The sequence below is a fragment of the Aptenodytes patagonicus genome, chromosome 6, assembly GCF_965638725.1.
Source record: "Aptenodytes patagonicus chromosome 6, bAptPat1.pri.cur, whole genome shotgun sequence".
NCBI classification, from domain to species: Eukaryota; Metazoa; Chordata; class Aves; order Sphenisciformes; family Spheniscidae; genus Aptenodytes; species Aptenodytes patagonicus.
The window spans coordinates 69,733,866-69,760,359 of record NC_134954.1 but is presented as its reverse complement, the minus strand read 5'-3'; the positions used below and the strand labels follow the sequence as shown (position 1 = coordinate 69,760,359).

Below are 26,494 nucleotides of genomic sequence, written 5' to 3'. Positions count from 1 at the left end.
TCTCTCTTGCTTTAAAAACCTGCTCTTCCTAACCCCAAATTGTTTGGGTTTTGAGATTACTCATGCCACTTGTTAGTATTCAGTCCCAAACCCATTCATAAATTGTGGTTAGTTTTTTTATACAAGCTCAGAATTTGGCTACTTAATTAGAAAGACCTTATTTCGTATTAAACCCTTTCAGACACAGACAGTGCGTGAATTAAGCAGTGACCGGTAAGTCTTATTTGCAATTATGGATTCTTCAGAACTGGCTCGTTCTGCTTTTTAAAAAGCGGTGAAAACTGATTACTGCAGAGTGGCTATTTTCAGAGTAAATCTTAAATTATCAAACTCCATTTTGGAAGCAAATTCATTACCTGCCAGAGAGCTCAAGACTATGGTCAACTGAAAAAGAAAAATCCCAAAAGAAATTTGAACATTGAGGTGCAGAAGGAACACTTTGGTTTTGTTATTGTGCATGGTCAAGGCCAGGAGCAGGGAAGAGAGTCAAAGGGGTTGTTAACAGAGCAATGTGGATAATGTAGGCATTATCTGAAGTTTTTGGGGAAAAAAGTCTGCTGTGAGTGAAGCCAACAGAGCCGAGATTTCTCACTGAATGCTTATCCAAACTGACCTCATATTTAGGCCTTCAGAGGTTTTGCAGTCAAAGGTTTGGGATACCATTTGCTGTTCCAACACATGGATCCACTGAAATTTGCATTCCAATTTGCATTATTCATGGTAACACAGGGAAGACTTTTTAAGGTTATGCTTTTATATAGCCTTTCCTCTAAAACACCTTTTTTAGTATGCATCCGAAGAGAGCGCTTCCCGCTGTCGTGTTTCTAGGATCGTACATTATCGAGGGTGTATGTTTTAGACGTGTGTGCCTTGAAAGCAATGTACTAAAGTCCCATTTCCCCCGCCCACAGTCCTCCAACGGGTGATTTATCTGCCTTTAGTGCTTGTTTCACCAACTGCAAGCACCCTGCTAGTACAGTTCTTTCATACAACCTGAAAATGTTATTCTTTATATGCCAATTGAAATACATCAAATGCATCGTGGGATGAGACCAAATTAATACTTGGGGTTATGTGCATAGTAATTCACAATAAAAGAAGGATTGAAAGATGTAAAGATGTGTTGAATGTATTCCCTTTTTGTTTGATACAGATACAGCATATGTGGAGTAAATAGGTTTGAAATTATATTTTTATATGCAAATGACAGCAATTTGTATTAACTCCTATTGTGCTAGAACATAACATTTTCATCTGATGTAAGCCTTTCTTTCTTCAGATCCTATTTCTTTTCTTCCAGTGCATGTACAAAGATCCTAGATATTAAACATCTCTGTGAATTACTGAAAGGGAACAAGCCAGGCACGTGTTGTGACATTATTCCAGTCGAACTGGATATCAAACTCATCTCTTCTCCCTTTTTTAAACCCAAGTCATGGATTTATTATATGAGGGCAGATGACTAACCAACTTCTAATTAAACCCTGTTAAAACTTACACGGTGACTGGACTTCAAACTTGGACCTCATAATTTTTTAAGTGTCTCAAACCTATCATTTAATTTTGGAATTAACATTTCATGTACCTAGCACTAGTCTTGAATGGGACTAATTATGGTTTGTTTGTTTGTTTGCTTTAAAAAATTAATGAAAAAAGCCGAGTTTTTAAATGGGTAAGTAGCTAAAAAAAGGTTAAGGAAAATGTTTCCTTTTTGGGAAGCTTTTAATTTAGAAAGGATTTGACCAACTGATTTCAAACTGTTCCCCAAATCCTCGAAGCACAAACAAATTCAGGCTGAAAGGAATTCTGTTTTTCCTTTTCTGGAGGACATAAAAGATGGCTGAATAAATGAAAAAGGATTAAAATTGGATTTCAATAGGACCTTACAGTATGAAGTCACTGTTACCATACCATTACGCAGCGCACAATGGCTTCAGGCGTGGCTGGCTGCTACTAGGCAAAGGCTAATATTGTTTCACCTTAAAACTTAATAATAAGGCAGCTTCAGTCAATGATTTTCTCTTCTTTAAGAAAGTAATTCATTTAGGAAAGCAGCATGCATGCATGTGTGTAGGCAGCAATAAAATATCTGAAAGTGCCCCAATGCGCTACCTCATGCTAAGTGGTTTGAAAAGGAAAAAGATTTTAATTTAATTTAGAAAACTACCGTGGTCTTTCACACAAGCTGTGAGGAGGAGAGAAGCTGTGAGCCAGCACACCACTGCTCCCCCGGCAGGCGTGAGGACAGGCAGCTCCCAGCCCAACCCCAGCTTCCACACCTGGCTGCATGGAGGGGAGGAAGGCAAACCTCGGCCCTGCCTTCATCCCGAATCAGTGCGACGGAGTCATCTCTGCCAGAGCAGGCAGGGAAAGGCAGCGAGAAGGGGCTGCTCGGTACCCCCCAGCAAGGGACTGGTGTTCGGCGCAGTCCTGGGAAGGCTACACCCCTGTGCTAGCCAGGCTTTTCCCAAAGGGCCTCCACTTTATTGAAAAGACGTAAGTGGAGGAGCTTCTCCCCGACGCGCGACCCTCATATCTGCCTACCGCGCTTCTGAAGCAGCCTCGGCCCCGGCGTTTGTACCCCTTCCCTCCCCAGGCAGCCTAACTCGCAACACACAGCATGTCTTGTTGAGCGGTAGGTCATCTTTTTCCTCCGTATTGGTAGCAATCCAGCGTACTCTTGTTAATTCCCACGTGTTTCTATCATAAAGCTTTTAAGCAGAAATATTTTTCTTAGGGACATGCCAAGAATGTATGGAGTAGCGCCCACAGCTAGCAGTGGCTTGGGTCTGACTGCCCCCCTCCCTGTGCATTAACAAAAGCGCACAGGGGAAGCAGGATTTCCAGGAAGGTACATCATGCTTGAAGTAAACAAAGAAATGTGTTTTCTGGAAGAAAGCTTTGAACTTGAGTTTACTAGTCATTCCCCCCCATCCCTGCCCAGCTGATGGACTCTTGTACATCCGCGCATTCTTCAAATAGCAGGAGGATTCAGGAGGAATCACCAAGAGTCACTGAATAACCCCAGTTAACAGGTTCTTTAGCAGAGGGGTATCGCCCAGGGACTTGGGGTGGCCACAGCTTTCCCAAGATGTCGGAGCAGAAAGCACTTGTGGCAGCTCTTTTCAACTCCCAGCTTTGCACGCTGAGCTCTGTGGTGTCCCTAAGCTGTGCTTAAACCGCGGTGTGAAAGTGATGCGAGTTGCGCTCGGCCAGGGACGCGGCAGCTCTCCGCGGGTACCACCTCGAGCCAGCTTGGCACCGCACGGCACTGCAGCCACGCAGCGTGTCCTACCATCCCTCCCGCAGGACCCTGTCTGAGCCAGGAGTGGTGCCAGGAAAATATCTGCATTTTTTTATTCTTTAAACTGAGCATTTCCTCCCTAACCCGACAGAGAGTTGTGCACCCTCTGACAACATGCGCTTAATGAAAGCGGAGATAAAGTTCAGAAACTTGGAATTTGTTTCAGCTCGCTCTCCCCTCGCTACAGTCGTCTCCCATTACAGGCAGCAGAGTTTGCAAGCGCACGGTATCTTCCAGGAGTGGGTTCTTTATCTCTATCACGTCAGTGACAGGTTGTTAGGAAATGCAGCCTGCAGTGAAGCAACGCAGAAATCTTATGCCTTATTTAAATAATGGTGTTCATTGCCTATTAAAATGTAACTTCTTGCTTTAAAATAGGATTAATTAAAATGTACAAGAATGCAATTCAGTTACATTTTATGCTTCAGCCCAGTGCATACTTTTCATAACTCATTCCCAGAAGTAATATTCAGGGCAGCACGGCAGTCTCAGTTCTGCCATTAAAAGCACAAATGACTATAAAACCTCTTCTTTTCAAAAACTTGGCTCAAGTATTGCCATTGTTAGATTTTTCATAACATATTACTTTGGTCATTACTGTTTTGCAAGATAATTGTATCGGTGATCTAACTTTTGACAGTATCCAAAGTGGCTGAAAATAGTTTGCTGCAGCACCTTTGTCTTTTAAAGGCCATTTGGGGCTTGTTATTTTAATCTTTGTGCAGCCTGATTTATCACTTCAAACATCTGTCAGCTGTGCTTTGTCTTGAAATTGATAGTGATAGTGTTACTGATTTTTCAACAGCAGCTGTTAGAGGTTCATTAGTTAGACTCTCAAAGGGAGTAGATAACTGTAATATTTTTCTTTGTTAATCATCTCTTACACGTTGTAATAATACAGAGCTTGAAATCTGCTAGAAATGCCCAGCTTCTCTCTGTTTCTAACTTGTCAGAAGCATCCTTTTATTCATTTAATCTGGCTCAATTATTAAAACTTTCTTCCTCATAATGCGGTAAAAAATTGAATAATGGCACGTGAGTAGTGAGATAGAAAATCAGCCTTTGCTGCATCGTACTTAGCCTGGAGGGAGGTCACTCAGGGTCTCAGAGTTCGCATCCAAATATGAATCAACTCCGAAGATGAAATTAAGGGCTGCTCCGTAACTGATTTTTAATTTAAAATTTACAAGGCATACAAAACCTCGGTGACAATGTCAGTAAAATCAGGTTCATTTCTAACAGATACAGCAGTTTTCTGTTAATGCATTTTCCCTACCACATAAAATAGTCTTAATGGTTAACTATGATTCTTAAAACATTTCCCCAAAAAAAATCCTTGCCTCTAGCTGAGTGCCACAGTGACTCCTGCTAGGAGCTTCGAGGGAGCCGAGCATCTGTGAACGCTCCTGCAGCTAAGAGCGTATCAGTGCTACCGCTGGTTCAATCGACAGTGCTCACCAACAGATAATTACAGTTTGAAATTAGTATTTTAATGAACTGATCTCAGCAAATGTAAAGCAAAATCTCCCAGGCATTAAAGAAATAAGCAGGAGGGAAAATTATTAACTGTAAAGTTCGACAGACGGATGGTCAGCAGGTGCTGTCTTGGCAGAGGAGTTGAGCGTTCCCCTTCCAATTTGCGGTAAGAGGAGGCTTGTTCAGGTTTTGGTCCTGCAAGCTGCAGAGCAGTGTCTGCAAGTGGCACGGTGACTTCAGGGGAGATTGAAAACATCTGGGGCACCTCTCAAGCTTTCCAGGTGAATAGAAATGTCTTCTAAAAATAACTAAATCCCAAATCTTCATCCTAAAAGCACAAGTCTCAGTCCCGTAAGACAATACATGTGTCCACAGCACCAGTGAAGCTCACTGCAAAATAGATTGCAAGAGTGCAGCCTGAACTTCAAGGAAATGTACGCAGTGACTCAAAAAGCACCTGAAAATCAGTTCCTTTTTATATGTTGTCAGAGCATGAATTGTGTTTTCTTCTTAAAGATGGACAAATACCTTGATCTGGTTTGCATCAGGCACCACGGTCATGCCAGGTCTAGGGAGAGGGTTGTGTAGAGAGCAGAAACAGCCAGCTAGAGGTACCTGCTTGAAGACCCCTGCCAAAAGAAGTGTCCCCCACACCACAGCCTTGACATGCACTCGGACGGCCAGAAGACACAGGCCATCACCAAACGGGAACCCACACGCTCAGCTCAGGTTTCATCTTCTCCCTTCCAGGTACCAGGATTAGAAACTGTTCTTGAAATAAATGCACATTGATTTTTGAAGTCAGAGTTTCAGCTTTTAGCCGTCTATCTTCAGAAGTCCCACCTAGCTAGATTATTCCGTTAGTATTTCATAGACTCGGTGACCTTTTTATTTTATTTGCTGAAGGACAGTCAATCTCTAACACAGTTCAAGACACTGTGCAGCCAGTTAGGGGGATCACTGACCCACTCCGTGACAGCATTCCCTTGTCTGTCCTGTTGTGAACCAAACATTCTTCTTGAATATTCAATATATTTTTATATGTGTGTGTATATATATATAAAAACTAAGATTTCTATGCCTATCATAACTGAATTAGATATTTTTGTACAAGACTTTTTTTCAGATCATTCACAGAACGGTTTACATTTATGTTACCTCTCCACATTTCAAAAAGAGCTGGATGCCTCATATATAGCAAAGAGAAAAACTACTTAGTAATATCAGACCAAATTATAAGAGTCGTTCCTTTACAAACATACAAATAGATATTTTCTATCTCAGAGATGTCTGTTTTAGATTTAGGGGGAAAAAAACCAAACAAGTAGAAAGAGGTGAAGTCTTCAAGAGTAGAATTTGTGCACATTTTTTGGCAAGAAGCGTTTCTCAGAACAAATTTTCTGTTCTCTCAGCAAAAAGGTAGATCAATTCAATGCGTGGATATCATTTAAAAGATATCTATGCTCTAAGCAGTTTGTCCAGTTGAGGCTGGAGGGAACACTTCAGATAACCTAAAACTACTCGTCAGGGTTGCGGGAAAGACGGCACATACTTTCCACAAATACATTTTCGAAAAAGGAAATCCTTGCGGGCTTTATTTTTCATTTTCATTCTTTTTTCTTCTGCTGCTTCTTCCTCCCAATTTTGTTTCTTTACTGAAGTGCTGTTTTAGTAAAACACTATTTTGTTTTCTCACAAAAATTGGAGAATTTTAAAGTGATTTTTTTTCTGTAAAGTATGATACTGAGTTTGAAGTATCTGTTTCGGTTAAAAATATGCAATGAAATCGTAGCCTGAACTGGAACTTCTCCCAACATACCCCTTTGGTTTAGATTTGTATTTTTGTCTGTGGGTTATTCGGATATTATAATCTCGCACTCTCATTAAAGTAAAGATTTCTACCTGTTACCTTCCCTAGCCTTTAGGTATGTACAGACGTAGCTGGAGATCTTTGTCTCTCAGATCTTTTTGAGGAAAAATGGCAAAGCACCTTTCAGCAGTGCGCCATGAACCGCACTTCATTAGCTTCCCGTACGCCTGCCGTGAGAGCAGAAGAGGAACTTGCCATATTATAGGATGGAAAAATAGTGCTGAGTCGCACGTTGGCTTTCATGTTTCCAATTTATGTTTTCTGATTTACCTTCGGTGACAATTTGAAACTCCTGAAAGGCAAAAGGCTAAAAAGTGAAAGCAAGCTTCAGGCTTACCCTTATTGTCGTGTCTCTTTCAGGTATTTAAGTGTGTACTTGTGTTTAGCAGTATTAGTTGACTTTCAGACAACGATACGTCAGAAAGTATTAATATTCACAATTAATATACTGATACATAGTTTTATTCTGTCATTCCTCATTTTCTTTCTGTCACTTTCCTATTACGCTGCTCCGACACTTTCCCGGCAATGCTGAAGACCGATGCCTTTGGAGGAAGCCCCATCACCACTCACTGATAGCAGGACGCGGTACAGCAACGATCGGCTTCCCTTCTGTCGGCGGGGATGCTAGTACAGCATCCCTCTGCAGGGGGGAATTTCTTTGTAGGATTAATTTACAAGCAGAAAATTTAATGGGCTGCAAGGTTCGATCACGAAGGCTTTTTTTTGTGCTGAAGCAGCTTGTCATTTTAGTTTTAACTACAGGAGACAGGACAACATTGTTAAGGCAATCCAATTATATTAGCTATTGAACAGGGGATTTCTGTCCACCTTTTCCAAGTGAAAGAAAGTAGCAATAGCTGCACTAGCCTGTAAAATTTTCGAAATTGCAACCCCCCCCTAACATGACCTTTGTTGGGGGGGTTTGAGAAGTCTGGGTATTCTGCCACCGTCCAGCTACAGTTCAGCGCTTCTGACAATCCACTCCCTGCTCTGCAGTTTCCCCCCGTAAGGGCTATCTTTGCTGAAATTAGCACGGTGAACCCCGTAGTCCCTCTTTTTGATCCATTTTAAAATGAGACAGAAATCAAGCAGGTGAACTCTGAATTTCCGACTTGATTTTATCTTTGCACCAGAGCATTTCAAAGAGTCTGTCATTGCCCAAAGGAGAGAGAAAGCCAGTCACAACAACTAGCTGGTATTTATTTATTTACAGTTTAGCAAGGGAGAGGTGGTACAAGCGTAGGAAAGCGTTTCAGGTGCCTGGAGAGCAAGGGCATCCTCAGTTACAAGGTTCAGCCTCTCTTCTGAATATTCACACCCCACCACCCCCATTAGCATGGGTGAATGGCGACAGCAATTTCTGTGGTCTCTTCATTTACGTGGGGAAATAATTAATTCCCAGCTTTTGACAAATGTAACGAAACTGGGATAGTTGCTCAACTAATCAAGCTAATGGGCAGGACCTTTGGTATTATTTGGGTCCCGCTTTTGCCAGCATACAGCTCGCACCTCTCCTCTTTCCTAGGCTGCAAACTGCCAGCACTGCTTCCAGAGCTGCATAGGACACAAAGACCCTGCTCTCAGCCTCCAGTTGAGATGTCTTTTGTCATTTCTTTTGTTTTCTGAAGTTCTGACAAAAGTACGTCCCTGCTCACTCTGTTCCTTCCCACCTGCCCGGTGCTCGGAAGACTATATGCAACACGGACGGCACACGGGCTCCTCATGGGTCAGACCAGGTACCTGCAGGTACCTAACTACCATGCAGGTAGTTAGCATCACCAGGACCTGGGGAGCACCATCGGCAGCCTGCAGCCCCTCGGGCTGGCTGCCCGTCGGCCACCCGCCGGGGAGGGGACGGTCACCCTGAGCACCTCGGGGTCCCTCACCAACGGCACCATAACCACGGCAGAAGAATTTGTCTCAGGAAGTAAAGCAAGCAGCCAAATATGCGGCCATGTTTTAGCAGTCCCTTAATCTCAAATATTTCAAGTAATTTTTGTACTTTCTTCACAACTGAAATAAAATACAGAAGTTAGTTGTATTTCTTTGGAGCTCTCTTGTTATTTTCCCAGTATGAGAGCTACACACCCTGCTGTCAGGCCCTCAGGTATTCACATACTCTTTTTAACTTACAAAAACAATTTCTAATAAGTAGCTTATATCAACTCCTCCATACTTATCTAATTTAAAACACACCTTCTGAGAAAAAACACAAACTCCAAACCGTGGCAGGATGTTACATGCTGCCTACAAAGCAGTGTGCACGCTCCATTTTCACCTGCTGCAGCTACTGTTGTCTAATTCCCGTTGGCACGGGGGCTAGTTGGCTGGGAGCTGCAGCTGATTGCAAAGTCAGGAGGAGGAGGAGGAATCAGTGCAAATCTTAGGACCTGCCTGGAAATGAAAGATTTTTGGTTCAGTGCAAAACAACTCCTTGTTTCTTGGGGCAGGCTGACCTGCACAGTTTTGTTTTCTCAAGGGAAATCCAAAAGCTTCCCAGCAGAATTTTTGGGAGAAGGGATCAGAAATCAAAAATTTCCAAGCAAAAACCTGAGCATGCATTTGGGCAGCTGAAGATCGAGGCATCCTTAAGGATTTTTTCTGTATGGTAAGCCACCTTGTTAATTCACAGTTTTCATTCCTAGCAAAAGCTGCAGTGGTAAATGAAAGTTAGTCCACCTTACAATTATGAAAGCACATGGGCTTATAACATCCTGCAAAATAAGGCTGTGACTAGATGGAACAAACATGGCTCTTTTATACAGCACCGCTAAAAGAAGATGTTGCTTAATTCCTGAATTCCTTGAAGCATTCCTGACAGCAATCACATCTGCTGCCATAAAACCCATCACGGCCTCTGCCTTTGGGAGAAACGTATTTAATAATCAGTAAAGTTCAAGCTCAGCTTGTTGTGATGAATTATTAGAACCCGTCATCATTTTCTTGCAAAAAAAAAAAAGGGCTATAATGGAACACAATTTTATGTTTTTCCATTTAATTGATGACGGGCTGAGTTTTTATTAATCTTTCTGGGCTCCAGTGTAAGATGCTGAAAAAGCTAATATGAGATCATTGTATCTGGTTAATGTGTGTGCTTTGCAAAATTGATAAGGCCTGTCAAGACATAAATTATTTAAAATTTGATAAATGTGTTGAAATCATTGAATTTTCAAACAGACAAAGCAGAGCTATTTCTTTTCCCCCCACCCCCTTCAAACGGAGGTTTTTGTACAGCCGCTCAATGATGCTGCGTTATCCTTGCAGCGCACGGCTTGTAAGGTACTGAAATTAGCACGAGGAAGCCAGAGAAATATCCTATGCTGCTGCAGTGGCGACACGAATATAAACCCACGAGATAACAGCCTCAGGGATGGAAGCAGCAGAGAGTGCGGAGGCCACTGGAAGCCTCCCAGTATGAGTTTTTCACTGGTGGAACTGGGGGCGGGAGGAGGTTACTGAGTACCACCTCCCTCCTACCACCCCTTCCTCTCCCTCGGTGGGATGAAAAGCTCACAGCAGCACCAGCGAGCAGCCGAATGGTGCTTCAGAGCTGTTTATCCCAACAGACCTGTTTATTTCAGCTAATTGCCGAGAGTTTTTAAATGATTCCTGGCAGAGGTGAAGCTATAGAAATGATTGCTGGTGATTGATGAATAACCTGGATAAAATTCCCAAAGCATCAAAACGATTAACTCTTGCATGGGTACACCTGCTTGTGTTTAGTGCCTTGCCCACAGAGAAAGGTGTGGGAGCAAGTTCAAGATGAGCCCAAATTTATTTGGGCAAATAGAGAAAACACAGCATTTACTGATACCAGTGTCTCGTTAGCGCAGGCTCGCTTCTCAAAAATAATTCACAGGGAATGTTCTTTAACCCTGTGCTGCTCTACCATGGTCAGGATCATTCATGGAAGAGAAAGGTTTTGAAGAGCAATCACAATCTTTCAGAGAAGCGCATGGGAAGAACCAATGGTTTGAAGTTTAAAACTACATAAATAAACCCCATCATACGTTGGTTTGAGCTGTTCTTGTGGTTAACGTAGCAAAAGAAAACAGCAAGGCATGCTGTGGATTCTGTACATCTCAATGGGTCCAAGATTATGTCACTTACTGGAAAATATCTACAGTCTAATGGAAATTTTTGGGTAACCGGGTGACATTTTACAGCTTCTGTAATACGGAAAAAGATTAGGTGATTTCTTCTGTTTGGAAATTGATGATTTGGAGGGAATGGGAAAATGCAGGTGCAGCAGAGGAGAACTACAGCAATAGCCATCTATTTAAATGTATACACTAACTTCCCTAAGCTAGTATTTTTCAAATACCCTACTAGCAATATTTTCCACTATAGAGAAGCATTATATTGAAATGGGAAGATGCTGAGGAAGTAATTTTTTCCAGCATGTGCTGCATTCTTTTAATACAGGTTTTTTTATTTCCCAGAAATTGCTAACCAACATGACTAAACAGCTGAACAAAGAGCATCAGCCCATCCTTGCTAATAGCAAAAAGCTGTCATCAAGCGAAGGGCCTTTGCGATGTATGGAGGAAAACGATGCGTTAGAGTTCGGTTCTCTTGTATTGCAGAAAGCTTTATTCAAAACAGAAAAAAAACCTGCACACGCACAAAGAAGGTTTTACATTAAAAAAGCACAAATATTATTCACATTTCTGAACAATGCACCCTCGTTCCTGCCTCTGCGCTGGGCACTGAGCAGAGCCAGGCGGTTCTTTGTTAGGCACCTTTTTACTGAACATTTGCAAAACACAACAAATGTACTACCCAGAGCCTGCAAAGTCCCCTTCCCTGCAACCGACTGAGCTGACAACTCCGTCAGCCTCTGAATCTCGTTCCTATAATGAAATCAGTGAAACAAGACGGCAGTAGGATGAAGCAGAGTCAAGAAGTAAGGCTGTGCGAGACGGGAGAGTCCTACAGTCTGCAAGCTATTTCAAAGAGGAGGAAAAAAATGACTCGCATTAAGTGTAAGGTACAGTTTTCAACAGTGGCTAGTGATTGCTATCTAGGCCTTAAAGAGGAATATTACATGCTTATAGTTCAACATATTAATAATTTCGTGTTCCCATATTGTGAAAGCTGTTTCGTTGCCACATGAAATAGTCCACGTCACTGTAGCTCCGGGGACACGTTTCATTATCTTATGAGTACACCTCATTCAGTGTAACGCATAAATAATTAAAAGTAGTAGTAGCTTAGCACCATGCAACTCTGCAATTCCACCATCATGGTTTTGAAAGAATCATGGCCTAATACCTTATCGATGTGACAATCGCGCCTGGTTTTAGCATGCATTAATGTTTCCCACCCTTCAGCCATCCCGAACCTTATACCTACACATTTGTTCTTTTTATATCAGAGCCTTCTGAAAAAAGCAGTTCAGAAAGCAATGCTCTGCTATCTCATTTGGAGTGAGAGCCCCCTGAAGAGACATACATTGAGTATTACCAGTAACACATGACTCAATGCCCCCTAGATCTCTTCATAAAAGGAGAGGGTAGAAAACCAAAAGAGCCATTGCATGGATTTCAATAAACATTGCGAAAGAACAGTAGCCCAGAAGGACAATTACATGTGTTCCTGTGCCCTTGCCAGAGGATAGTCAGAGCTGGGTGCAGACACGAGCGAAGTTGGAACCTCCTGTGAACCAGGCAGCTTTGTTTCTATGTATTTCTCCTTAAAATTTCCAACCACAATTCCCTCCGGCTCAGTTGCTAACAGCAATACCAACTATAGGTGTCCATGGTTTTGAGTGGTCATTAGCATTTTAAGTAGCAGATCATTTAGCTGTGCAGACCCGGAGAAAAGTTTCTGGTATTTCAGCACTGCCAGGCCCCTGGTCCCAGCTGGCATCTAGAAATGCAGCAGAAAAGCCTTTTTTGTGCTTCTAAAGGCCTTGGGTCAGTTTTGGGGTGAAGGATGGGTGAACGTGTGCATCAATTCTTGTTTCATCTGAACGGAGTCACTTCTCCGCAGCAGGGGAGTTATTTCCCTGGCAGTGGGGATGGCCAGCTGTTCTCAGCAACACCCGACTGATTTTGAGCTTGCAAGCAGGCTTAAAAGTGGCTGAAGAACCATGCATAAACATGACATCGCTTCACCAGGAGCTTTCCATCACAGTGGAAACGATGCTTCCCCCAGCACCGTTATGACAGCGCTATTTGTGCTGGTACAGATAAGCATCTGTCACTGTTTCCATTAGAATCTCCTATTTTCCTGGGTTCATAGCTCAGCCATAAAAAAAATGTAGCGTAGAGGCAGAAAGTTGACATACAAGGTCTCAGGCTGAGAGTGATCATTGTTGTCTTTTTTTCCCCCTTTTCTAATCTGAAGAAGAAAATAACATATTTCTGCAGAGACACACCTGACCACTACATTTCGATCCAGCCGTAGATTTATTTAGCAATAGCGATGGCTGCCTTTCACCATTCAATCTTAATTACCGCATTAGGGATGATCAAGAAGAACATGCGGTAAGTGGGTTTGGGCTCTGGTTCAGAGCCTATTGCGAGAGAACAGGCCCCAGTGAAGATTAAGGGCTTTGAAGTTTCTGATCTTTGCCAGATGATGAAATGAAAAATTGAAGATTATAGAAATAACAGTTGAAAAATATATAAACTGAATACTGCTAGGAACTAAAGGCGTAGAAGACCCCTTTGGGCTCAGGAGCAGAGGGAAAAGCAAGCCCGGCACTGCAGTTTCCCTAGTGAGACAAGCAGCACAAAATCCCACCCCATGAATTCAGCATCGACTGCTTTAGGGGAAGCTTCCACCCCGTAATCTTGCTGTAGTTGCCTACTGGATAGCTGGATAGTGAAAACCCCATCCTGTGCTGTAGTAATACTGGGAGCCCACCATCCCGATCCTGGCACTGCAGGATCGGTGATGAAGTGAGAGCAGCGTTCTGCTGGGAGGAGGAGGAGGCGGCAGCAGTTTGGGGATGAGGACAGTGCAACACTGTTCCTTCCCCTTTTAAGCGCCTTCTCTTTCTGTTCACGCATTTTGTAAGAATAATTGCAGCTGGAAAAGTTTTTCTTTGTACATTAGGATGATGGTGTAAGACAGTCCTGAAGAGAATAAACCCTGAAAACACATTCTCCAAAACTTATATTCAAGCTTTAAAAGACCTAAAAAGAAAAAGTTAGATGATCATTTCTAGCCTGTTGAAACACAGATCCTGCTTCTGACCTCTTGAGCATATGCATTTTCAACAGGCCTTCTCTCTCACGGTGTACAAGAGGAACGTACACGGGCAATGTGTTTCTACATTAAATTGGAAATCTGCTATTTACTGAGGCCTGCGTGTTTGACTCTGAAATCTAACTCCATTCTGTCGCTACCAGAAGTAGTTATTTGCTTTCCGACTGCAAACAATTTTGCATTAGACTTAGCTTGGCCTGGTCACGTTTCTGAAAAACGATGAGATGTGCTCTGCACTTCTTGAAGGTTAGGCCTTGATAAATACAGGCATCTTAGCACCTGAAACCAATGCACCAAAAATACGGTTATTTTTGCAGTCTATCTCAAATTAAGAGCACAAATGGGCATGCTAAGTTTGGAAAAAATGGAAGAAGCAACACAAGAAAAGACAAATGTATAATAAACATTATATGTATAATATATATATAAATGTATATATATAAATATAAAATGTATAATAAACATTTGTAGTACGCAATTACAACACCAGAAGCAGCTGAATAAGAGAGGACTTTAAGCTTATAGCAGTTGGGATGTTAAGTGGGGAGAAAAAACCAAAGGGGAATGGAAAATTCTGCTTTTCTATTTCTCTCCATCTTTTAGCAGAGGTGCCACTTGCTCTTCAGGTCCTCCAGCATCCTTAGACATGTCCTTACCTAACAAATCTGTGAGGAAAGGGTGTCTGTCCCCAGTGCTCAACCTGTCCAGAGATTTATCCGTTTGTCCCAGTGGATGGCTCCCATTGAGCTTTTTGCATCCTCCGTAAGCTATTTTGAGTAAAATCCTTGAGCTTTCATGGGGTAACAAAAATTACTCATTACAGTAGCCCACGTGACTGGGCTGTTTCAGACCCTGTTGGTGTAAAAAGAACTATTAATGGCTCCTTTTGTATCTTGGCAGTTATATTTTCACGTTTTGTACAATTCTTTCCTTCTGTTTTGAAACAGGTATTTTGTGATGCTAATCAAGTCGTACAAGCCACAGACGTGCTGGACTGGGAAGACAAGGATGCTGCAGAGACGCTGGTCGACAATGTTGTCCATTCCAGGATCATCAATCCTTTACGCCTGTTTGTTAAGCCATCTCCAGTACTGAAACACGGCCAGGTGTCCTACTCGGACAGCATAGAAAACTTTTGGGATTGGTTGTCCAACATCACGGAGGTTCAGGAATCTCTCGCACGAACTAAACGCAGACCTATAGTAAAAACTGGGAAATTCAAGAAAATGTTTGGATGGGGCGACTTCCACTCTAACATCAAAACTGTTAAGCTGAACCTCCTGATCACAGGGAAAATCGTCGATCACGGCAATGGGACCTTCAGTGTTTATTTCCGACATAACTCCACAGGTCTAGGAAATGTTTCTGTAAGCCTGGTGCCACCTTCCAAGGTGGTTGAGTTTGAATCGTCTCCACAGTCAACACTGGAGACCAAGGAATCCAAGTCCTTCAACTGCCGAATTGAGTACGAAAAAACAGACCGCGCGAAAAAAACTGCCTTGTGCAATTTCGACCCTTCAAAGATCTGCTATCAAGAGCAGACTCAAAGCCATGTCTCCTGGTTGTGTTCCAAACCATTTAAAGTCATCTGCATTTACATCGCTTTTTACAGCGTAGATTACAAACTGGTGCAAAAGGTCTGTCCCGATTATAATTACCATAGTGAGACTCCCTACTTGTCCTCTGGCTGATACCATCGTGGGTAACTGTAGAGATGCAGCATCAGTCGTCAAAATAAGCATTTCCATTAACCTTTTGGAGAAGAATATGTTTTCCTATCAGGTTAAGAAGTCTTTAAAAACTGTAGCTGTGTTTGTGCTGTATCGTAAATAATCAAACTATTTATGTAACAAACATTTTCATTTGAGACCACTGCATTTTAGCTCTCGTCATTAATAAGGGAACTACCAGGCAGACACATGACAAAAATCAAACAAAATTATGTCGGTAATGAACACTGAGCTTGAAAAACAGGTTTTTTTAAACCAGACTCGATGACAGAGAGGTGGTCTTGTACTTGAATTGGACAGCACTTAGCAGGATCCTATTTCTCATTGGGAACTTTAGAAGATGACAATATAAAGAACAAAAGATGAAGCAGACTCCCAGCTGTTTATATACAAAATCCAAATAAACAGCTCTCCCATCAATTTCATAAAGAATGTTACACTCGCGGGGCTCAAGGAATCAAGTCCAAATACTGAGAGAAAGTGCTATTTCTAGGACAAAAAAAAAAAAGGAAAGGAATCTGCATTTCTATGAGTTGTAGCAGTTGTACGTATTCATTGAAGTGAAGAGTGAGTGGTTCTTCCTTCAGACTTCTTACCCATAGATATGCAATGATGTAATTAGACATGGATGAGCTTTAGTGTAACAATCTAGACCCCCCCAGGTGTGCAGGTTTGGTGTACATTTCTTCCTTCCATGGTCACCATTGGTTTTGATCCTTCTCAAATGTTTTCATACACACCAGTACTAGTTTTACAGTGATAGAGAATATCCATACCTTGGAAAAAGATAATCTCTGTTTAAGTCTGAGAACAACAGGGGCAGGCTTCCACTTAAGGGAAGCAATTATCTTGCCATCTAGCCCTCTTAGCACTGCACTGTAGCAAGGAAAACACATCACAGCATTAGGACGATACCTGAACAACACAAGCTTTCTGCTTAATGGCACCCGGTTGTCTTCCTTAGCATTGCATTGCATACCTTACGTCAAAATATTAAGCAATGACAAATAAAGAGGACAACAACAACAAAAAAAAAAAATCTATGCATCTTCGCCTCATAAAGCAGATTTCAAGCAATTGCTATCGATACAAAAATACTCAGCCCGACTTTCCCCTAGTACAGAATAGCATCACCCCACCGTAGTTAGTGACGAGAACGGAGGGTCCGGCTGTGGTTTGGCTTCAACAGGACAGAAGCTGCTCCCACTGCAGTCAACAGCAGCTAGCTCCAGCGCTGCAGCTTCAACCGTCAGTCCCCTGCGCTTTCGTTGGGTATTGATTTTGCTGCTGCTGCCAATTTGCTATCGTAGTCCTTTGTGATGGTTCGATGTCACAGATCCCCTGGAAGAAGCTGGCTGAGGAAGTGCTTTTTATTGCCTACAGTCAAACTTACATGCAGGGTCCAAGAAGTTACATGCAGCTTAAATAAAGTACTATTAAAATACTCTGTTCAAGTGGCATGCACCCAGACAAATGACTATGACAGCTCAGAAAGACTCGCTCATGAGATTAATTCTGATTCCCTTGGTGAAGTCTCATACAAAAAAATTACTGTTAAAAATATATTACAAGTAACTGGCTAATTTGCTTTTCTCTTTAGGTGACAAATTTAAATGTGTGGTTTAGTTTGATCAATAATCTAACGTTTTCCTTCATCTTATTTCATACAGAGCCTCTCTTGGTCTAAATGATGTTTTTTAGTTTGTCTATTACTGTTGATTCCTACAAGATGGTCTACTTTGTATTCTGTATAGCGTGTCCTCGTTCTGGCTGTATATAAGCTCGGATTTATTGCTATGAGTTCCGTGGTTGGTGCTTTTGTAACTTAGCTGTAAGCCATGATTTTATTGCCATGTATTTTTACTCAGCACTGTAGGCAATTAAAAGAAAACCCTACATGCTATTTATTGTAGAGTATGTGGAAATCATGTATGTATATACACTTAAATATGTGTACATATACAGAATATATGTGTACATGTATTTGTATGTAAATAAAGAGAGTTTGCTAAATCTGGCAAGCACTTGCTTGTGGCATATTTGATTTTTTTTTTTTTTAATGTTGTATATAGAAAGACACAAAGTAAAACTAAGACACTGCAACACATCACTGAACTATTTTCCCCAGCTGGAATTTGTTTTTCTAGGAGATATTTAAGTATGCGCTGCAGTGAACTGTGCTACAAGCCTAGGCAGACTAAGTTCAATAGCGTTTCATGATATTCAAGAAATGAAGTGCATGTTTTGATGAAGACAGTCGTGAACTGTTTAATAATTGCGCAAGGTACATCAGAAGTAAAGGGGTTAGTCTAAATTAGGAAACACGCATCAGCTCCTCCCCAGCAGGAACGCGCCGGGAGGTGCGGCAACCCGCTGCTGATTCAGCCCTTGCTCAGTTTCTCATGGAAAGGGGAGCTGGATTCTCCCCCTGCACAGACGTCCTCTCGCTGCCACACATCCCAGGCTGAGGTTTCCAGACCTCAGGAAGACAAACCAGGGCCTTGAGCAAACAAACATCGCTCTGGAAACACCCGGAACGCCTGGGCCACGTGGGGATTCACACGGAAAGGCTATTGTGAATCAAGAGACAAAGTATTTTAATAGGTTTAACACCCGAGCTTCTTGAGCACTGAGAAGACATGCACCCAAAACCCAGCTTCTGACTCAAAACAACTCTCGAGCTCTCCAAGCAAGGCCCAGGCTGGCGCCACGCCATCGGAGCAGCGCTGGGTAGAGGGAGCGGCAGGGAAACGGAGCCCGTGACAGCAGGAGGAGAGGGTTAAGCCAGACCCTGTCAGCCTCGCCACCCGGGGACCCAGCTGCAACCGCCTGCAGCCTGTTCTCCAGCAGAGCACTGGGAAGAGCTGTTGTCTCTCACCTGTAAGTCCCCCCAAGGAGCTTTCCCGCCCCCAAACCTCCTAATGATAGAGGAGCGACCGTCATCAAACCCGCTCGGCTCCCTCCGCACCCAGAGAACACAAAACAGTTCAGCGAAAGCCAAAGTTCCCTCAAAGGCAAAGGCAACGGCACGGAGGGCCCGCGCGCCCAGGAGAGGCTGCCTTTGGGGACGCAGCGTTTGCTTTAACACAGCCCGAACGTTTTCCCCGGGAGAAGCGAACCCTCAGCAGCAGCGTCTGACCAGCGCTCTGATGCTTTGATGCTGGGGCGACGGGAGAAGCTTGCGCCGCCGTCCTCCCACCAAGCCCTGGCACAAGGCGGCAGCTGGAGCAGGAGGAGAGGGAGGGAGCCTTGGTACCAAAACCCATCATGCCGGAGGACTCCCCACCACGCATTTTCCAATCACAATACTTTAAAAATCGACTTAAAAGCATTACGGTTTTTTCAGATGAATTGTGAGAAAGTCACTGCAAAAAAGCACTTACAATCTTACCGCAGTCAAAATGAGATTAAGAAGGAATTATTTACACCTAGCAAGGTAAGCAAAATACAATCCAATGAACCAAAGGAAGTGACAGACTTCATTAGGTCAAGTTTCACACTGCCCCTGTAAACAGAACTAAATTGGATTTAATTTCACACGGAACAAGCCATATTTAAAAACAAACAAACAAACATTTTCCTGTATAACAGGTGACTATTTTAGACAAGTTTCAAATTTCAGTGATTGTTCCTCTCCATGACTCTTATTCAAAGGATTTTAAAATAAAAATTTGGAAGACTAAATACCATTTTTAGAAAGTGTCCCACGTGGGCAATAATAACTTATGACCACGGCAACGTAACCTAAAAAGTTTTTAATATACGTACTTTAATTTCATCCAAATCTCAACAGTACGGTTTTGCATGCATTTATATCAACGCAAATAGGTATTTAAACTCCTTACTAAATACACTTCCTATTGTTCTCCCCATCCCGTGGATATACATATAAAAATCCCAGTAGAAAGCTAATTCATGATACACACATAAGCATCAGCTTTTTGTCTTTAGACGGCCCACCGTACAGCGCTGCGGGAGCCAGGCGCTTTCAGTATTTTCTTTTTTAATCATTTCAACTTGAACAGGGAAGTAACTTAGTTTGGTTTTCCCTTTCCCCTCAAGAATTTCACCCTTTGGATCCTCAGCCTTTCCATCTCCTTGTAACCCTAGCCGGTGGTCGGATCCTGCCCCGAGCTCCTCGGCTTCTCAGTCATCGCAGCGCCGGCGATACTGCGCTGGGACCCGGGGCTCTCTGCCCGCCTCGCCGCCTGCGCGCCGATTCATCGAGCGGCCACGCTGTGCTACAGCGGCGAGCAAGACAGGAAAAAAAAGCAAAAAGCCAGGCGTTGTTTGCCGCGAGCTCCCTGGGGCTGCTACGTTTTCTTTTCAGGGAGAATTTACTAGGCGGTGCTGAAAGAGCAAACCCCTGAATAATCCTGATGCAACTGGAAAAAACTCTCATAGCAACTAGGCGAAGGTGTTCAGTACACATCAGCATCCTCTGCTGCTTTTTGGGTTTTTTCCCTTTAATTGTAATTCAAGGACATCAGAATTTGCTATTTGTTTTATGCTCTGTTGACCAGCATAATCTGGATAATGTTTTATTTATAGTATAATAATGATTCGTCATTACCACTGTCCCTATACAAATATGCACAGTTGAAAAGACAATAACAAGTTGCATGTACTAAGTAGCTCAACGAAATACACATCAATCAAGTAGATTTTTAGCTGTAGGGTGTCTCGTTTGAAAAACTAGACTTTGCCTTTCCCACCTCTGACTCTTGTGAACACGCACCTACCAGAAGCAGCTGCCACCTTTGTTTTAAAACTAGCAAATAAAATGACATTTCTCACGTATCGGCAACTAGCACCGTACTGTACTTAGAGGATATTGCCTGTACTGTATTAGGCAAAAACCTAGGAGTTAGCGTAACCCCCTCAACAGCTTTACAAAAACAAAAATCACGAATTTATATCACGGTCCCTGCTGGATTCAGGTCTCTGGAGTCCGTGAACAGAAGCTAAACCACGCGTCAGCAGACAGCTCCCTATTGCCTACGTAGCCCAGCTTGCTGCACGTGCAAGGAACACACCGGCTCCACAAAAGAGGGATCCGAGGGACTGGTTTTACAGAAGAAGAGTTGAATTGTCATGAAACATCCCACTTTTAGTCAAACCACACCTCACTTGGAGGGTCGCTGAGCACAGGTCCGCAAAATCTGTTCGGATCTGCAGCGAGAAGTGATGGAAACTGAACGGAGTCTGCTGGACACCGCCGGCAGCACGGCACAGCGGCATCTTCCTGCCGAGACTGCTGCGACCGACCGCGTCACGCAGCGCTCCAGCCCAAAATACCTGGGGGTTTTCAGTCAGGAGCAAGCATCCAGCTGTTGGTACTCTCAAGCAAGAACCCCAGTCATCTAGACTAAATTTTGAAGGGGGGGGGGGGGGGGAATCACAAAAAATGCTTTTCCAAAGATGTAATTCAGTCTCCAACTCAGCATAAACCCAGCATCAGCTGCAGCCCAATTAAAAAGCAATTACGTTCCTAAGAAAACAGTTTACTCAGGGATAGGAAAAAAGAAAAATCTACCTACATGAACATTGGTGGGACTCTAAAACAAGACTCCAAAAGAAATATCAGCACCTTCCTATTCAACAGTAATGAAACAGCCAAGCAGGTCAAACAGACAGTATTTCTTGCACTGCTCTCTGCTTTTGTCCTAAAGTCATAGAATCATAGAATCACTGAGGTTGGAAAAGACCTCTAAGATCATCGAGTCCAACCGTCGACCCAACACCACCATGTCCACTAAACCATGTCCCTAAGCGCCTCATTTACTCATCTTTTAAATACCTCCAGGGATGGGGACTCCACCACTTCCCTGGGCAGCCTGTTCCAATGTTTCACCACTCTTTCAGTAAAGACTTTTTTTTTTTCATGTCCAATCTAAACCTCCCCTGCCGCAACTTGAGGCCATTTCCTCTCGTCCTATCGCTTGTTACTTGGGAGAAGAGACCAACCCCCACCTCGCTACAACCTCCTTTCAGGTAGTTGTAGAGAGCGATGAGGTCTCCCCTCAGCCTCCTTTTCTCCAGGCTAAACAACCCCAGTTCCCTCAGCCGCTCCTCATCAGACTTGTTCTCCAGACCCCTCACCAGCCTCGTTGCCCTTCTCAGTCAAGAACGGAGTCTTAATGGACTCTGACAAGTCAGAACGGAGGAAAAAAAATCCACTAGTTCAGGGACTTTTTAATATATTTTCTTCATCTTATGAGAAACACATATCTGTAATTCCTCACCCAGACACGGGGAGCTAAATTATACTGAGGGTTCAGAGATGACGAGTGTTTCTCTGCTTAAGTCAAAAGGCTCAACTACCTTTCTTAACTACAAGGAAAGGAGCCATGTGGGAAGCACAGAGCTGGCACGCGGCGAGACCGCGATCCCTTTCGGCTTGTCAGTAGGCAGCACGGGGGGGTCTCACCCAGAGCCGGGCCGTCGGCGCAGGGCACAGGACACCGCGGGACACAGCCTGACTGCAGCAGTCGAGCACGGCCGCGACGTGCAAAATCTGCTTCTGAAACATTTCCTCAGACATCCCACCGCTCACCTTGCCCCTCTCACTAACTGTTGTCGGAAAACAAGACGGTTTTATCACCAGCCTGATCCCAGACTAGCATGTCGCACGTTTCAGTCACCATCCTGCTCATCTGCCCTTGGCAGCTCTACGCTTTAGCCACCTCAGACGCAAATCCCATTTCTCTGTTCTCTTGCCTCATTCCCAGACAGTACGTGCCTCTTTCATCATTATGCAGTCAATTAAGCTTTGGCTACCTTATCTTAACAGCTCCAAATAAGCTGGTGATCTTCCTGAAAGGTGATACGTTATAATTGGTTCCAAATTGGCAAGAAAGAGAAGAGTGAAATATGAGACTTTGGAGGTTATTTGAATTAGCCCTGGAGTTAAAAATGGCCAAAAAAAAAAAAAAAGCACCTAAAGTTGTTGGGGTGTTTGCTTAGATCTTCTAGTGTCGGTCAGGTTTGTATCACCTGTTACAGCCGGTGTTACTTCCCAGGACGCAAGACTGGGGATCTTTTGTTCTAGAGATCCTACAGGTAACAGTGATGCTGCCAGCTCCCAAATGCAGGCGATGAAGTGGATCCACGGTGCTCACTAGCACAGAGCCACACCGGGGGAAAGGGTAATGGGTGCAGAAGCCTGGCACAGGGCACACTTCAGGTGCCCAGACCCTGTAGGGGTCCCTGTTATATATACACCTCGACAATTTTTCCAGAGTCTACAGCTCAGACGGTCCCAGGCAAGCTCAAAGCAAACAACTCTCACTTCCTCCCAGCTGGGACTCGGGAACATCGCAGTAGGTTTCTTGCATTCCTGTGGTCCTCGTTTTCATCCCTGTGACGAGGGTGATAAACACATAAGCAGCCATGAGAGCCGGGGCTGGATAAATGTCCCAATTGTGAGGTTTTTAGATGGGCGGGCAGCGATTACACCCCCTTCCATCCACATTTCAAAAGCCCCTGAAGAAATGCAACTCCCTCCGAGGTCTTCTAGAGAATGACAAAGGTGCAGGAAAGGATTTGGGGCTCTGCATCCCAGGACAAAACGCCCCTGCTCAGAAGCGGGGTGGATGCCAGGCTGCCGCTCCCCGCAGCACAGGCTGACCCCCATGGGCGCAGGGAGCGGGCGGTGGTGCAGACCAGGAGACCCCGCTGCAGGAGCCAGCACGGCTCCCACCACCGGGTACCAGCACCCTGCGCCACTGCCGGCTCTAGAAGGTCAAGCTCTGGGCATTCCCCCAGGGCCGTGGCAACGGCAGCGTTATCTACTACAGTTACTTGCCTAACAATTCACATTATTTCCTTCTAGTCTGTTCTAAAAAAAAAAAAAGTAGTAAAAAAAATCACTTCAGGTTTTCAAAACGCATCAGGCTGATATTCTTGAACATGAGCCTGTGCGTTTCGGCCGAGTACGAGAACTGATCAGCGAGGAGCCTTCAGTCTACTCTAAGCCTTCTAAGTCTCTAAGTACTTCCACTCTTCCACCACCTTTTCTCTTAGGAAGCATCTGAAGCACGTGCCGCAGTGGCAGGCGATGCTGAGCAGACTTGCACTGCTATCCCGGGAACCCAGTACAGAATATTTAACACAGATACTGAGCAGGTAAACCAAAGGATTAAAAATATTTCAAGTTGCCATATTGAAGATAAGGAAGCCTATTTATTATATAGTACTTAAGACTACTTAATTCCAATCCACTTGTCCTGTCTGATATATTTAACCGTAGCATTTCTGGCATCAATCATTGAAGATTTGGATTAGCCAAAGTACTCTGGGAAAACAAGATGCCTGCTCACCCGAGGCGATGCCATACAGGGCGATCGCTCTGTCCTGAGGGAATACCCTCTCCCTCGCGCTTCCTTCTCCTGGTTTTAAAGTAGATATACCATAAATACCAGAGCCACAGTGTTTTGCCACAGCCAAGCATGACCTGACTGCTCAAAGTAAAAACGGCACCACAGACAAAGCGTGCAAGGCAGTCCAGACCCAACAGGTCAGCCAAGCTCCTCGGTGTGTCAAGGCATTAAGGGATACTTATTTTATTTGGCAAAAGGAGCGGAGAGAGAAATATGTTTTGATTCACCACACCAGTTATCTTTAAAACAAGCAGAGGCCCTTATTTAAAATACGAGTATTGAATTGTGTCGCCAGCAGCAGATTAATTGCGGCTTCCAGGAAAAACTCCGAGCTTATTTCACATTGACTTTTATTCCCACTTGAATTAAGTTCCTTATGTTACACCGACTCATTTGAATTTTTTGAATTGGTTTTGCATAGTATCATTTACTGATGTACTATCTTTAATTACATAACACACATACACTCTCCAACTGCATTATTAATGAGAGTGTTTTTAATTAAATGGCTCTCAGCATAATATTCAGTCATTAATTTCACATGCTCAGGATGCGGAGAGATTCTATCCTGATGGTCTGGGGAAACTTTGTACTTTAGATGAGGGATACTTCCAAAGTGATAGTTCTAGAGTGAAGTTGAAAATCATTATGAGCACTGAATTACCCTCTCAGCAGCTGGTACCGCAGTTCTGCTCTACTGGGTATTATCTATTCTTCAGCTCAAGTGCTCCTTTTGCTCTGCCATGCTTCACCACTGGTAATTTTCAAATGCCTCTCGCTGGATTCACATATATTCCACAGTGAATAATATCAGAGTTACCTTTTAGGAACAATTCATACTTAGACAATGGCACTAAGGCTGCACCCTCCACAAGAAAAAGCTCTGCACCCTCCTTTCCAATGATGTCGCCGACCCGCCTCCACCCTTAAACTTTCAGGGCTCTTTGAAGCGACGAAGAGCATTCGTGCCCTTGGGGATTGGCCTTTTTTTGCCCATCCACCAGACAGAGGCACAGACACACACCGATAAATCACGCAGGCTTTGCTGTAAGCATCCTTAACATTCACCTGCTGCGAAGATTGCCAATTATGGCCAAGAGACAAAAGAACAGCATTAAAACATTTTTTTTTTTCCCCATACTAGCACAAATTTACCATTGCCTTACTCAAGGCAAGCAGACCTCTTCTCCAGCCCAGCTTGGGGAAGAAGCCCACCCAAGCAGTCCTGTGCAAGCTTTTCCCTTCCACAGTGTCTCCAGAAAGGATTCATTTTCACCTCAGTTTATGCCTTCTATTTATTGATTAAAAAGAAATCCCTACTTTTTAAAGAAAGTTCTAGGACAGCATTTTCCAGGGAGACTTTGGAAGTCTTGGAAGTAATCTTTCTGTCTTTCTAGAAGAGCTCAAAGGAACTTGAGAGTAACGAGGTTGCACGCTACTGTACATGAATTTTGCGGTAAGTTTGTCCATCTTCCCCAAAGGCAACTGCATATAAAACAATAATTCTGGTAGGACTGTTCCTGGGACTCTTGTCATCTAACTAGTCTCTAATCTCTAGACAATTAAGTCCTAGCAACACAGTCCCGGCCTTTCAGCTTTGAGTAACGAAGTCCTTCCCAAAAACCTGTCCTCTCATTTCTTAGGCTTAAAAGCCCTCTCCCCAGCGCTAACGCACACGAGGAGAGGAGCGGGTCTTGCCCATCCCATTCTCCGGAAAGCACAGCATCCTTACATCTTACCTACCGGTCCCTCTCTGCTTCAGCTCAATTTCCTGCTGCAACGCTCACGCTTTTGGATTCCTCTCTGCTACGCTGCCCTACAGCCGCTGTCCTCTTCGAGCTCAAGGGTGGCCCTTCTAGCTCTGCTCCTGTAGCCTAACTGCAGCGAGATACCTGCCACGAGCTCTCGCAGTCTCCACCTCACTCCAAGCGAGCAAAGAATCACAGTCATAGAATCATTAAGGTTGGAAAAGACCTCTAAGATCATCGAGTCCAACCGTCGACCTAACACCACCATGCCCACTAAGCCATGTCCTTAAGTGCCTCATCTACACGTCTTTTAAATACCTCCAGGGATGGGGACTCAACCACTTCCCTGGACAGCCTGTTCCAATGTTTCACCACTCTTTCAGTAAAGACATTTTTCCTCACGTCCAATCTAAACCTCCCCTGGCACAACTTGAGGCCATTTCCTCTCGTCCTATCACTTGTTACTTCGGAGAAGAGACCGACACCCCCCTCGCTACAACCTCCTTTCAGGTAGTTGTAGAGAGCGATGAGGTTTCCCCTCAGCCTCCTCTTCTTTCACAACAAGAAAACGTTGTGAAGAAGGAGAAGACAGACAGGGAGGGTATAAATTAGAATAAATGCTCAGAAACCTTCTGTCAGTAAGATGAAATAGATCCCTTACTTCCTTGAGAACCAAAAGGACTTTACCTAGTAAGTTCAAAACCTCGCTAGAAGTCATAGCAAGACTCGCCTCGGACTCACCACGTTTTAGTGTGCTGACTGGA

The 26,494-nt window shown here is 43.7% G+C and overlaps 2 protein-coding genes across 2 annotated transcripts in view; one reads left to right on the top strand and one right to left on the bottom strand.

The window, feature by feature from the left end:
- NXPH2 (neurexophilin 2) overlaps positions 1-17,612 on the top strand; it is a 41,106-nt gene extending 23,494 nt beyond the window's left edge. Inside the window, exon 2 of the mRNA XM_076343114.1 lies at positions 14,819-17,612. Coding sequence (XP_076199229.1) covers positions 14,819-15,562 — 744 coding nt within the window. The 3' untranslated portion in view covers positions 15,563-17,612. The remainder of the gene's footprint in view (positions 1-14,818) is intronic.
- The window catches only part of SPOPL (speckle type BTB/POZ protein like), a 78,179-nt gene that overhangs the window by 3,538 nt on the left and 48,147 nt on the right, over positions 1-26,494 (bottom strand). The gene's annotated exons all lie outside the window — the stretch shown is intronic.